Below are 14,679 nucleotides of genomic sequence, written 5' to 3'. Positions count from 1 at the left end.
CCCAAAGAGCAACCAGCTCCATCTCCCCCTCAGAGTTCTAGGGGTACCCCTGAGGGACAGTGAAGGGCCTTCTCTAATGCTATCAGCTTGAGTCCAACACTCTGGCACGTTGTCCTCCATATAATTAATACTAGTGATTAGCACCCTGAATTCCTTTAGCTAATTTACATCAATTAACTTGTCCAAAGTGATACTTTGAGAATACATTGGGCTTGGCTGTTGGCAAATTCTTGTGAGGACTTTTGTATCTAGATCTTTGGCAACTGAGGCCTCCAAACTTTCAAAGCTCACCAGGTCATAACTCTCCCCAGTACTCCTTCACCCAAGAAAAGGAAAGAATAGATCCAACAGGGATAAAAACCACATTGGTGCATATGGCGACCCAGAAGGGGCGGGAGGGCTCCCAGCTTGGCAGCAGTCTTCTCTTCAGTCTAGCTATCAGACTGCTCTGAAGAGCCAGGTCCCTCCATGCTACATCAGATGCATTTGCTCCAAATACTGGGCCTTTGTTGGTCCTGTTCCAAAAAAAAAAAAAAAGACTTAAAATGATAAGTTTTTGAAAATTCTGAGGATCTCATAGCATTCCTTGAGATAATTGAAAACACCATGTTTCCAGGATAGTTACTTAGCCTTCCTTTGATGGACTTTCTCTCTGTCAGACAGTATAATGGAATTTAGGTCCAGGATGTGAAATGCTAGGTTCTGGTTGGCAGGGGGTGGGGGGGTGGGAGGGGATATCGGATGACTCTGTGTAAGATTGTAAAGAGAAATTGTTCTTGTAGTCAAGAGATCCGGGTTCATATCTTCCCTTGCAGACTCATTACCTATACGATCATGGAGAAGCTCTGAACTTCAGTTTCCTCCTCCGTTTTTACATTTTGGGAGATAGTAATATTATCTCACCTACGTCACAGAGTTATGGAGAAGGAAAGAGCTTTGTAAACATTAGAATATTCTCCAGATATGACTAGTTGTTATTCTATGTGACTAATTCTCAAGTACATTTTTAAAAAATGTTAAGCACTGTATAATCTCATCCTGTGAGCTGCTTTTCAGGATAGAGATGATGACCTGCATGGAAGTAGACAAAGCATTGGCTCTGGGGTCAGAAGATCTGGGTTCAAATCCTACTTCTCTTGTCCACTCTCCATGTGACCTCAACCTGTTGACCTCAGTGTCCTCATCTTTGAAATGTTACACTAGATTAGTGGAGCTCTGGGTCCAAGATCCTACAGTGCCTGAAGGTCAGCAATGCACTTTACCTGCATTATCTCTTTTGAGCTATAAAAGGGGGGATTGGGATTGGGTTTGATGACCTCAGAAGTCCCTCCCAGCTCTGAATCCTATGATTATTTGATCTAAAAAAGTGTGCAAGGGGAGGGTCAGTGACCTCAAAGGGCTTTCCCCACTCTAAATCCCATAATCCTCATAACAGACCATTCAGGTAGGTACAATTGTTATCCCCATTTTAGAGATGAGGACACAGAGGCTCACAGTGAATTTCCTGATGTCACACACCCTGATTCTCTTAAGCTAAAGTTCAGCATCCTTGCCACTTGCCACTTTGGAAGGCATTTTGGAAATGGCCTTTTTATTGGCGAGTTTATTTGTCAGAGGACCTGGGTTGGAATCCTGTTTGTGGGACCTGGCGCAAATCCCTTACTCGTCCTGGGCCTCAGTTTCTTCATCTAAAATGAGAAGCTTAGACTATATAGCCTCCCCGGTCCCTTTAAACAGAGAACATAGAATACCTTGGAAATCTTTCTCAGGAGGCTGCGTAACTTGACTCAAGTCCCATGATTTTATGTTCATCCCCCTAACATTTACCTGCCTTCCAATATACGTGCTTCCTTTCACGTGAAGTCACAGCTCCCAAACATAGAAGAACGCAGATGTGGTTCCCATCGTGCGAGTCAGGGTTCTTGGAGAATTGGCAATGCTAAGATTTCAAATGGTGAAATACATGTTCATCCAAAATACTCGTCTGTTTGGTAATCTTCAGGGACACAGAAAAGCAAATTTGGAGCTACCCTATTCATGGATTTCTAGAATCGATAACGTTTGGGTTTCTAGACCTGTCAATAAGTATGGCTAGACTGATCTTGAGAGAACTGCGGAAAGAGAGGGAAGAAACTTTGGTTTGGAGATCCAAAGGTTTGGAGATCCAAAGAGAACAACAGAACTGCTAATTTAGTGAATGTGGGGAGGAGGTTGCTGAGACATCCTGGGCTTTTGAGTTCCAAACTCGACTTTGCCACCCACTTGCTGTGCAAGGACTAATTACTGCGTGTCTCTGTGCCTGGTTGTTTTTCTCAGCAAACATGCCGAAGACCTTGTCCTGTCTTGCAAGGTTAGCTTAACTCATTTCTGGGCTCTTTGCCAACCTCAAATAAATAGTTTTTTCCTTTCATTCATCCCTACTTCTTCAAGTATGTTTTAGTGTCTTTTTTTAATGTCCCCCAGAATGGGGCTGACCGTGAAGCTACTTACTGGATGCCTTCTCCTGACTCTCTGTGTGATGATCAGCTCTGGCCAACACTGGTCCTATGGCCTTCGCCCTGGAGGGAAGAGGGATGCTGATACTTTGATTGATTCATTCCAGGAGGTATGTTGGTTTGCTACCGACCTCTAGACAGAGAGGGGCTGCACCCAGGATGCAGGAGATCAGTGTTTTTGGAGTTGGCCAATACACGTCTCCGTGGTACTTGACTATGTATATTTATTACAGGGGCTTTTATTTTTCTCTCTTCACTGCCCCCCTCTGTCTATGAAGGGAAGATGGGAGGGAGAGAAAATAGATTTTAGTTGAGTGAAAAAAATTGTCAATGAAAATGGAAAGGTATGTTTTCCCTGTTCAGAAATGGAATTTAAGTTTTAAATGTTAACTTATCCAACCTTTGTCAAGCACTGACTATGTGCCTATCAATCAACAAGTATTTATTATATACCCACTATGTGCCAACAACTGTTCTAGGGATACAAGGACAAAAATGAAAGCATATGGGCCCTCAAGAAGCTCAAATTCTACTGGGGGAAGACAAAATGTATACCCAGAAGAAGAAAGAAAATGGAGCCAATGTAATTTTGGAAGGGAGGGTAGGCATGAGCATCATTTGGGTAGGAGATGGACACCAGGAAGTCCGATATTCAGTTCAATTGTAGTTGCCACATTTTAGGAGAGATATTGATAAAATGGAAAATGTCTAGATTAGGGCAAGTAGGATATTAAAGACCCCCGACTCCATGTCATATGAAGATTGGTTGAAAGGCTCCAGGAGTTTAAAATCAAAGAAGAGAAGACTCAGGGGATGCTTGATAATTAAAATCAAGAATTTGAAGGCTAGAAGAGAGATTTGCCTGGATCTGCTTAACACAGAAAGCAGAACCTAGAATAAAGGGGGTGGCTGTAGAGATAGATGTAAGGGAGAAAAGACTTCCTAGCAATACCATGGGCTGGCTCGACAAAGGCATGCTTTGGGGGCAACATGGTAGCACTTCCCAGCTGTGTGAGCCTGGGCAGTTCAATTGACTCTCTTTGACTAGCCCTTGCTCTTCTGCCTTAAGTTGTTACTAAGACAGAAATTAAGGGTTAAAAAAAAGTAAAAGAAGAAGAAGCTATGGGTTCTTCTTCACTTGTAGAATCCTGAAGTGAAGCCTGAATGACCTCTTGTTGGCTATCATAGATGGGAAACCGAAATCTTAGTGGATTCTGAAATTCTGTTATTTTAGGGACATGGATGAAAAAAGAGAGAGAAAAAAATTGCCAAGTACCTGTTTAAATAAGGGTAATATTTGGGGCCCATTTGCATAAAGATAATTAAACCCAAGGGATCCGATGAAATTTCCAAAAGTAGTTCTCATTACATCCATCTTGGGTCCTTTGTTCCTTTGCAGAGAGAGGAGTTTTTATGGAATCAGGACATACCACTTACCTTTATGCCATAATTCCCATCCTCCTTAGGTGCCCTTAAGATTCACCTTCCTTGAAAGCATGCAATTTTAGCCATGGAAATATACTTCCAATCTATTGCCTGTGTGCTTTCCTTTTTATGGATTTTATTTTCAGTTCCAAATTCCCTCCCTCCCTCCTTTTCTCTCTCTCTCTCTCTCTCTCTCTCTCTCTCTCTCTCTCTCTCTCTCTCTCTCTCTCTCTCTCTCTCTCTCTCTCTCTCTCTCTCTCTCTCTTCCCCCTCTCTCTCTTCCCTCCTCTTCCTCTCCTCTCTCTCTATCTCCCTCCCTCCCTCTCTCTTCCTCTCTCTTCTCTTCTCTCCCTCTTCCTCTCTCTCCTCTTCTCTACCTCTCTCTGTCTCTGTCTCTCCCCCCCCTCTCTTCCTCTCTGTCTCTGTCTCTTTCTCTCTCTTCCTCTCTGTCTCTCCTCTTCTCTACCTCTCTCTGTCTCTGTCTCTCCCCCCCTCTTTCTCTCTCTTCCTCTCTGTCTCTGTCTCCCTCCCTCCCTCCCTCCCTCCCTCCCTCCCTCCCTCTCTCTCTCTCTCTCCCTCTCTCTCTCTCCCTCTCTGTCTCTCCTCTTCTATACATCCTCTGTCTCTCTGTCTGTCTCCTCTCTCTCTCTCTCTCTCTCTCTCTCTCTCTCTCTCTCTCTCTCTCTCTCTGTCTCTCTCTTTGTCCCTCCCCCTCTCTCATTTTTCTGTCTTTCTGTCTCTCAACAATAATATTGAGGAGACAAGGCAAGATTATGATACCTTTTGTACATGTGAAGTTGTGAAAGACATATTTCCATATGGGCCATGTTACTCTAATAACAGAAACAAAAAATAAGAAAAACAAAGTGAAAAAAAATCTGCTTTCATCTGGACTCAAAGTTTATCAGTTTTTCTTCCTGGAGGGAATACCATTAGAACTCTCTTAGATTACTATATTGATACAAATAGTCAATATTTGGTTATCATTACAATGTTGCTGTTAATGTATACATTGTTCTCCTGGTTCTGCTCACTTTATTTTGCATCAGTTCATATAAGTCTTCCTTAAAGCCATCCCCTTCATACAATGTATTTTTCATTAATCTCTCTGGTGTATGTCTTGTGGTCTGGTCCCATCATTTTAAAAAAATGCTTATCTTTTGTTTGGATTTGATACTAAGTATTGGTTCCAAGATGGAAAAGTAGAAAAGGCTTGGCAACTGGGGTTAAGTGACTTGCCCAGGGTCACACCACTATGAAGGATCTGAGGCAATATTTGAACCCTGGACCTCCGTTCTCTAGGCCTGGCTTTCTATCTACTGAGCCACCTCATTGCCCCATTTGGAAGAGCCTTGCCCAAGTTCTTTTTCTCCTTGTCCAAGAATTCTCTTGTTTGCATTCAGATGGCCAGTGAAGTGAACCAGATGTCAGAGCCTCAGCGTTTTGAATGTACCATTCACCAGCCACATTCACCACTCCGGGATCTGAAGGGGGCTTTGGTGAGTAAATGAACAGAATTTTCAAATTCCTGAGCTGAAAGGACCCTTGAAAATCCTCTAGTTTGGTGGCAGGATGTCCTCTTAAGTCAAGTCTTCTTTACATGCAGTCCCTGGATAGATTTCATGGGGGTTGTGAACTTGGATGGGGAAAAAAGATGGCGCCCTATCTTCATGCACCTCTACCTGAAGTAGAACACTTCCTTCAATTATTTTCAATCATTATCATGAGCAGGGTTCCACTGGCTGCACCAGACTGCACCAGACAAAGGTCCCTGATTCTTGGACACGCAGAGATCCCATCTTCTCTGGTGTCCCAAACAAGTGATCCATCCCCTTTGCTTTGAAAAGGAAATAGTTTCTCTTAAGGTTCTTCTTGAATTCTTGTTACTAGAAAGAGGTGTGTTTGTTTGTTGACCCTTCTTATAACTCCTAGCACAGGACCCTGAGCACAGAAGGAATTGCAAAATGTTTGGTAAGTGAATTAATGAATGAACTCTTTCTAGTAAGCCCAAATCAACTTCCCTCTAACCTTGGACCATCCGCCTCACATCTGACATCCAGAGCAGTCACAGAATGAGTCTGCTCTCTTCTCTGCCTGACCATTTTTCAGATTGCTATTATGTTGTGATTAGATAGAGAGAAATGCCAATAACTTGGGATTATTAGAGGCAATTAGTGCAGTGGATAGAGCACCAAATGTTCAAGCAATTAAGAACTCAATCATCAGCTGATCCAGAGTTCAAGTCTTGACTTTGACGACATTTGGTTGACTTTTTGGGGGGAATAGAAGAGCAACATGGCTAGAAAGCATCAAAATTAGGATTTAGCCTCCAGTCTTCTGACTCCAGGTCTAGCGTTCTGTTTATAATGATTCCCAAATCTTCTTTGCTCCTGGATAAATTGAAGCCCAGGTTTGTTTAATACAACAGTTACTGGCAGGGTCAGGATTTGAATTGACATCTTTTGGCTTCAATTCCAGCGTTTTTTTTTACTCTATCATGATGTTCTGTTTTCCTTTAGTTTACGAAACTCAACTAAATCCATTCAGTGATGAAATTTAACTAAGGGAGTCTGCCATCTTGGCTTCAGGAGAAACAAGTCATTGCTTTGGATTGGTTTGGGAAGCCAGTAAATTCAATGATGCTTCATATACATGTGGTCATTTCCAGGCCAGCCTGATTGAAGGGGAAGCCGGGAGGAAGAAGGCTTAACACCGCCGGACCGAGAGAGACCCCCAACATATCTGTGTCATTGAAATAGTGACCCATTTGATGGTATCACAGTATGTGGAGATGCAGTTGGGAGCCGCTCTGACAAAGCACGTTTCTGCCTTGAGAATATCCTGGACCGAAGGGTCCTTTTGGAATAAAGTGGTTGTCAGTATTTCATCTGATTTTATAGTTCAGTATCTCTCTCTCTCTGGTGTTGGAAACCTGAATAGGTTGGGCTGCCTGGTTCCCTGAAGGACAGGCGATGGTCCATTTCTCATGGGCTTTAGAAGTTGGCCCATTTTGTTTTTCTGACTGGGACTGGGAATCTCGAGAATGAAAGCTGTGACCAGTAATAATCCCTGCATGCCATTCACCATCCTGTCAAAATGACACTCACACCTTCACTTCTCTTCCCAATATCTGTACTGCCTCATGATTTACCTTATTTCTTTCTTTATACCCTTTCCTTCCATCTTAGAATCAGTACTATATATTGGTTCCAAGGCAGAAGCATGGGGGGGCCAGATAGTTACTTTATTTTTTTTAAACCCTTAGTAACAACTCCAAAGACAGAAAGGCAGACACGGTCAAGTGACTTGCCCAGGGTCACACAGTTAAGAAGTATTTGAGGGAAAATTTGACCCTAGGGTGACTCCAGGCTGTACCAGTTAGCTGCTCCATGACTTACTTTAACATGATGTGTCAATCAATCAACAGGTATTTAGTAAACACCTACTATGTGCCAACCACAGTATTTGGTGCTCAGAATATAAAAGACAAAAGTTAAAGTCTTTCCCTGAGAACAAAAATCTCTTTCATAACAAGCCCAGCAAGTGGTTGATGAGCATCTGTTTGAAGAAAACCAATGAGGAGGGATTCACAGGCTAAGCACAGGCTGTCCATCCATTGTAGCTTCCAAACATTGGTTCTGCCTCTAGTCTAGTCCTTCTTCCACATGACAGATGGTTGAAAAGAGCCACAATGGGTCTCCTGAGTCTTTTCTTCCCAAGGCCAAACATGCCCAATTATGGCTGATACTCATGTGCTATGAACTGCAGGACCTTCATTCACCACATTGGTTGACTTCTTCTATCAGATATGGCAAACCTTTTAGAGATGGAATGCACAAACTACAAACCTCACACCACCTGCAAGCTGCTCCCCTTACCCCAAATTCCCACTGGGCTGCTGGGCAGAAGGGAGGGTGATGGGAGAAATGCCCTTAGGCACATGGAGAGGGAGAAGGGATCAGCCCTCCTCCAGCATGCTCTGGTATATGTGCCATAGGTTCGCCAACATGGTTCTAGATGACATTAACTAATCAAAGCCCTTCCTGAAATGTGGGGCCCAGAACTAAACCTGATACCCTCAAATAGGGCAGGCTCTTCAATCAAGGAAGAACTTGACCCAACTGCCACTTACCTACTCATGGACTATGCCTTTTAAAGCAAACTAGGATGGTGTTAGAGGTTTTTGGTCACCATATCACCATATTGTTGGTTCATATTGTGACACTAGTTCCTGGTCTTCTTCAAATGAAGTGCTACCTCTGCCATCTTGGACAGTTGACATTTGAACCTGAATCTTTATCTTTAGTAAATTTCACCTTAATTTCCCAACTGTGTGACCCTGGACAAGTTACTTAACATCAATTACCTAACCCTTACCGCTCTTCTGTCTTGGGACCAATAATAGAGAGCATTGATTATAAGATGGTAAGAGGTTAAAAAAATAGTCAATTTGTCAGTCAAGAAACAGTTTTTAAGCACCTACTGTGTGCCAGCCACTGTTCTAAAGAGAAAAGATACAAAGAGAGTCAAAAGACCATCCCTGATGTCAAGAAGCCCAATGTTTTAAGCCATCCCAGGCTTCTGAGATCCTTACTCCATCATCTGATGTGATATGGGGTAGTGATCCTTTTGATTCAATTGAACAAGTATCCTTACCTGCCTTCTACATGCAGGGCATTTTCCAAAGACAAAAAGAAAAGAGTCCCTGTTGTCAAAGAGCTTACATTCTCCTGAGAGCACTCAACATGGAAGGAGATGATTAAATATCAAACATACACAGTGTAAACGTGAAGTTGTTTTCAAGAGCTCTGTCACCACTGGAGAAAAGTAGGAAGGGCTGGCTGGAGGAGATGAGCCTTGAAGGGAGCTCAGGATTTCCGGAGGTGGAAGGGAGGAGCATGGATCAGTGCCAAGGCCAGTCGGGAGAATGAGTATATTTGGGGGGGCTATTAAATAGGTCAACTGGACTAAATCCTACAACGTGTGAAGGAGAGGAATCTGAAATCAGATAGGTTAGGGCTGGCCTGGGCAGAGCTGTCAAAGAGAAGAGTTCCTATTTTACCCTAGAACAGAAGGGAGCCATGGACACTTCTTGAGCAGGAGACCTATGCTTTAGGAATATCAGTTTGATGCCTATGAGAAGGATGGAGTGAAAAATGGAGAGAGTGGAGAAAGGGAAAGAATGAGGTCATTGCCATAGTCTAGACAAGAAATGATGGGTGAATAGGAGAGAAAGGGTGAATAGGAGAGAAAGGGTGGATGGTAGAATTAACAGCACAGCAACTGATTAGATTTTAGGGGGATAGATTTCATTTTATTTTTTCAATGAATGAAATTTTCTTTTCTCTTCCATCCATTTCCCCCTTCCCTCTTCTGAAAAGGGGGAAGCCCCCCTTAAAACCAATATCTTTAGTTGGACAAATGCCCCCTTGGATCTCTTGGTCCAAAATGTCTGATTGTTCATACCGAGTCCCGATTCTCCTGTCATTCCGAGTAGACAATATAGCATCGTCTCTAGTCCTCTGGGATCAAGGTTGGTCATGGCATGGACTAGGGAGGATGAGTATCAAGGGTGAATGAATGGATGGACAAATGAGTGAATGAATGAAAAAAAAAATCATGTGTATCAGTCCTGGGCTCAGTGCTTGGGATAACAATCCATCCGCCTTTAAGAAATCCACAAAGCATCGGAGGAGGTGGTGGTCATGGAGAGGCGTTTTAGCCTAAGAAGACGCAAAAGGGCAATCGGACATTTCAAGCTGGATGTCCTGGAGGTGTCTAAAACAGAACTTTTCCCCGAAACCTTCCCTCTGTCCGATCCTCTTTACTTCTCTCGTTGGCTCCAGAATCCTTCCAGCATCTCCGATTTGCAGTCTCAGCTTGACTTCTCATTCTGCCTTACCTCATGGATCCAATCAGTTGCCAAATATTGTTATTTCAGCCCTCACTAGTTGTCTCACAACCTGACCAAACTTCTTCCCATTTATACAGCCCTTAGTGTAGATACTACAGATTTGAGAAGCGTGTCACCTCTTACTTTATCTTAATATTTGGTAAAAAAAAAAAAGTTAAAAGCATATGGGAAGGGGGCAGTTGGGTGGATTGAGTCAGGCCCAGAAACCTGGATTCAAATCTGGCCTCAGACACTTCCTAGCAGTGTGACCCTGGGCAAGTCACTTCACCCCAATTGCCTAGCTTTTATCTCTCATCTGCCTTGGAACTGATACTTAGTATCAATTCTAAGACAGGAAGTCAGGGTTTAAAAAATTACCTATTAATGACTCCTCTTTTGGTCTTAATTGTGCTATTGTTCAGCCTGTATCTCTTCAGTCATGAGAATAACATGAGAGACCTTATCGACATTATTTTTGCTAAATTCTGGACCTGCTTTACAGGTTTCTTTCTGAGAACGGGGAGCTTCTCTCTCCAGAGACTCTTGTCTTTATTCTTCTAGGGAGTCTGACTTACAGAATCTATTTTTGATTGAACTATCCCCTCCCGCCCCGCATCCCACCACTGGGGTCTGGAGAGATCCTGGGCGACGTCTGAGAAGCATCCTCGAGCCAACTGAGGGGGAGTCCTGAAACTACATTCCATTTTGGGCCCCTGATGTGCAGCCTCCGGGGCTTCCTTGATCCCAAGCTAGGAGGACACCAACAAGCACCCCATCCACAAGCAGTGGTTATAGGATCAGCCAGGCCTGGGGAGGTGGATGTGGCGAGCTGAGACAGCCTACCGGGAACTCTTTCAAGACTAAAGTCATGGAGGCAGCTGGTCGTGCCAGGGATAAAGCACCAGGTCTAGTCAGGAAGATCTGGGTTCAAATCTGACAAGCTGGCTTACACCGGGCAAATCAGACCCCGATTGTCTAGCGCTTGTGGTTCTTCTGTCTTAAGAATTGTTGTTAAGGTAGAAAATAAGGTTTTAATAATTAAAAAAAAAAGACTAAAGTGATCGAGATGGGGATGGATCGGGGAGGGTCTGGACAATGCTTCCTCTAAAGGAATCCACTGTCCAGTTGGAATAGATGAAGAGAATCCAGTTACATGGTGGATCAGAAAGCCCCAGGAGTCTTGAGAGTAGCTCTGGGGCAAACAAAAAATAACGAGGCCCAGGCATCCTCAGGCTGGACAGGTTGGCCACTGCTTAGGTGTTTTCAAACCAATATTATTCATTTCTTTTCCCACTTTTGTTAATATTGTTGTGCAATCAAGATTCTCTGTGACCCCATTTGGGGTTTTCTTTGCATACTGGAGAGGTTTGTCATTTCTTTCTCCAGCTCATTTGACAAATGAGGAAACTGAGGCAAACAGAGTTAAGTGACTTGGCTAGGGTCACCCATCTAGGAAGTGCCTGAGTTCAGATTTGAACTCATGAAGATGAAGTCTTTCTGAATCCAGGCCCAGCGCTCTATCCCTTGCACCTCCTAGCCACCCTTTTGAGAAAGCATCCATCTACTCTACTCATATATGAGAAATCCTTTCCGCTTAGGTGACATCGGGAAATCAGAATCTTAATAATTAAATTATCAAATTATGCACATTTAAATGTGCAAACCAACCTAGGCAGGAACCCAGGAGGAGTTTCCACAGGATTGGCGTCTCAGAGGGCCCACGGGTCAGAGAGATCAATACTAGAACCCAGGAGCGGCTCATGAATGGACAATGAAAGTGAGCCGGAGCACCCTCTGGTGTGCTGCACAGGCGCTGTTCTCCAGTCATTCTAGAAGTCATGGGAAATGTTGGTTCTGCCTCTGTCAACATTTCTAAAGGCTAAATGGCTTGACCAGTTATCTTCCTACCCTTATTTGTCCCTTTAAACAATACCTTTGGGGGCAGCTTGGTGGCACAGTGGATAGAGCATCAGGTGGGGAGTCAGGAAGATCTGAGTTCAAATAAAGCTTCCAACATTTACTGTGTGACCCTGGGCAACTCACTTAACCCTTTGTGCCTTGGTTTCCCCATCTGTAAAATGAACTGGAGATGGAAATGGCCAACCACAGCAGGATCTTTGCCAAGAAAACCCCAAATGGGTCATGAGAGCAGCTGGGTGGTACAGTGGATAGAAAGTCAGAGTTGAAGTCAGGAAGACTCATCTTCCTGAGTTCAAATCTAGTCTCAGATACTTAACTAGTTGTGTGACCCTGGGCAAGTTGCTTAATCTTGTTTTCCTCAGTTTCCCCATCTATAAAATGAGCCAGAGAAGAAAATGGCCAATCGCTCCAGTATTTGTAGCAAGAAAACCCCAAAAGAGGCCAGATATAGTTAATATGACCCATAAACGACACAAAAGTGCATTTTGGGGGTGAAATCCTACTGAATCTTTTCTTAATCCTTTGAAAAAATCTACTTGCACCATTTCTGGGAGGCATGTCAGACCATATGCAGTCACGCTGTGATAAATCGGAATCATCCATTCTAAGAGGAGTTGGTCACTTCCCACTGCTTCCCCCCTGCCCCCCCCCCCCCCCAAATCATACCCTCTTCTGCTTATGGACAAAATCAGATAAAAAATGGTAGTTTCTTCTCATGATGGTGCCCTCTTCAGTGCTCATCCCTAGCCTCCCTGGGTCAGCCTCCGAGACCATCTGGTTCAAACTTCTTCTTTTATGGAGGAGGAAATGGAGGCTCAGGGAGCTTAAGGGATGTGAGTTGGGTAGTTGAGTTTTCTATTGCCATAACCTGCTGGCTGGGCTCCCTGCCTCATATTTCTCCCCACTCCAGTCCAGCTTCCATATTCATCTACCTAAAGCATGTGTCAGCCCAAGTTTGCCTCCAGTTCCCCAATTCACTCACCTTCAGAGGCTTCCTATTACTCTTAGGATCAAAATCCTCTGTTTGCCTTTTAAAATCGGTCATAACCTGTCCTCACCCTCCTCTTCCTCCTCCTCTCTTTCCACTCTTTTCACCGTCATGGATCCTGGGACCTTTGTGCCTCTAGGTGAGGAGCCACCGACTATTCTTCACACAAGACGCTCCATCTCCCGATGGGCCATTTTCATGGGCATCCCCCATGCTTCAAACGCTCTCGCCTCACTGTGCCTCTTGGCTCCTTTCAGGTTCCAGCTAAAACTCCACCTTGTGTCAGAAGCCTTCCCCGATCTCCCATAATGCAAGTGCCTTCCCTCTGGGATGAGTGGCACCCACCCTTACAGATCTTCTTTATATCGTCGTTTCTATGGTGCTTTCCCCAGTAGACTAGCAGCTCCAAGAGGGCAAGGATTTTTTTTTTGGGGGGGGGGTTCCTTGGGTCCCCAGCCCTTAGCACAATGTACCTCTTACTAGGTGCTTAGTAAATGCTGTGGTCTTGACTTTCTAAAAAAGCAGATAAAGGGCAGAAATGAAGGCGAATACATCCCGTGCCCAGCAAAACGGGAGAGTTACGCAGTTTTCATTGGTCAGACACTCCAAAAGTACATTTATTTATTTGTGTACTTAAAAACTGCATTATTTACAAATTGTACAATGGTCCGTACAATTCTCAGAAGAGAAAAATAAACCCTCACCCACTGAGGTTACATATCCTATGGACAATCCCTGGCAGTCATGTTCTGGATTCCTAAAAAATGTGTGCTCCCTTTGCCCAACTGGGAGCATCTCCATGGATGTTGGCGACGCCAACGGAGAAACATCCTAGCTCTAGAAGCAAGGCCTGCCTGCTCCCAGGCCGATGCGACATCCTTCTACCCAGTCTGTAAAGATTTTCCTGAAAGGCCTTGTTGAAAAGTTCCAACAAGGACGGCTCTCTGGGGTGGGAGAGAGAAGGGTACAGGCAGAATAAACAATTTCAATACAAATTCACTTAAAGAAATTGGTTAACACAAAGGGGGTTGAATGGATTAAATAGGAAATTTGCTTAGATTTTAGATGAAATTTGATATGATCCCCGAGTCCTAAGATTTGTAGGAGCCATTTTGGATGTAACTAGGGTAGGGCCATCAGGACTTTGCTATCAGGGTGAGGCATTTTGAGGGTGTTGACCTTATCTTGGGATGTACTTTCTTCTGGGCTGTAGCTGAGGTGAGTCTTTCACCTACAACCACTGGCCCCAGGTGCCACTGTTGCAGGTCACAGTAATAGGAGGATATTTTAACTATGATCTTATATACACAAATTTTGAGCTGGAAGGGATCGTAGAAACCATTTAGTCTGAAGCTCTCACCCTATAAATTAAGAAACCAGAGGAGGTAAGTGACAGGATTTTAGAAGCTCTTAGATATCCCTTCCCTGGAGACTCCAAGCGATCTATGTAGTCATCTATGGCCTTTGTTCTCTCAGGCTCTGAACCAGAGAGAGACAGATATGAGAGGAAAAGGAGAGGAGAGGAGAGAAAGGAGGGAAAGGAGGCATGGAGAATGTGTGTGTGTATGTGTGAGAGAGCTAGACAGACAGACAGACAGAGAGAAAGAGAGGGAGGGAGGGAAGGAGAGAGAGAGACAGAGAGAGAGAGAGAGACAGAGAGAGAGAGAGAGAGAGAGAGAGAGAGAGAGAGAGAGAGAGAGAGAGAGAGAGAGACAGAGACAGAGAGAGAGAGAGAGAGAGAGAGAGAGAGATAGAGAGAGAGAGACAGAGAGAGAGAGAGAGACAGAGAGAGAGAGAGAGAATGTGCTCGGGAACCATAGCTTCACAGAGACACCAAAGATGGGTGAGAGTGCCTTCCAGTAAAGCAACCCTGGGAAATGGAGGGTAGCAAAGGGTCAGGAAGGTGGTACTTCTCTAAAGGAAAGCTACCAGTCAACCAAAGCCATCGGACACTTCAG

The 14,679-nt window shown here is 44.1% G+C and overlaps 1 protein-coding gene across 1 annotated transcript; it reads left to right on the top strand.

Moving 5' to 3' along the window:
- The first annotated feature begins 2,464 nt into the window (after nt 1–2,464).
- GNRH1 (gonadotropin releasing hormone 1) lies at nt 2,465–6,802 on the top strand. Its single transcript, XM_001372453.5, has 3 exons — nt 2,465–2,605; nt 5,324–5,419; nt 6,589–6,802. Exons 1-3 carry the CDS (start codon nt 2,465–2,467, stop codon nt 6,628–6,630), a joined length of 279 nt encoding a protein of 92 aa, XP_001372490.4. The 3' UTR covers nt 6,631–6,802.
- The last annotated feature ends 7,877 nt before the right edge of the window (nt 6,803–14,679 follow it).

This window comes from Monodelphis domestica, chromosome 1 (assembly GCF_027887165.1).
Source record: "Monodelphis domestica isolate mMonDom1 chromosome 1, mMonDom1.pri, whole genome shotgun sequence".
Taxonomy (NCBI): Eukaryota; Metazoa; Chordata; class Mammalia; order Didelphimorphia; family Didelphidae; genus Monodelphis; species Monodelphis domestica.
Note: the sequence above shows the minus strand (reverse complement) of the source record. Positions and strands in the feature narration are given on the sequence as shown.

What these genes read in the sequence shown, in the direction of transcription:
- GNRH1 (XM_001372453.5), top strand. Translation starts at nt 2,465, where the DNA reads ATGGGGCTGACCGTGAAGCTACTTACTGGATGCCTTCTCCTGACTCTC. An exon ending in TGATTGATTCATTCCAGGAG is followed by an intron (nt 2,606 to 5,323) that starts GTATGTTGGTTT and finishes GTTTGCATTCAG; the next exon opens with ATGGCCAGTGAAGTGAACCA. An exon ending in GGGATCTGAAGGGGGCTTTG is followed by an intron (nt 5,420 to 6,588) that starts GTGAGTAAATGA and finishes GGTCATTTCCAG; the next exon opens with GCCAGCCTGATTGAAGGGGA.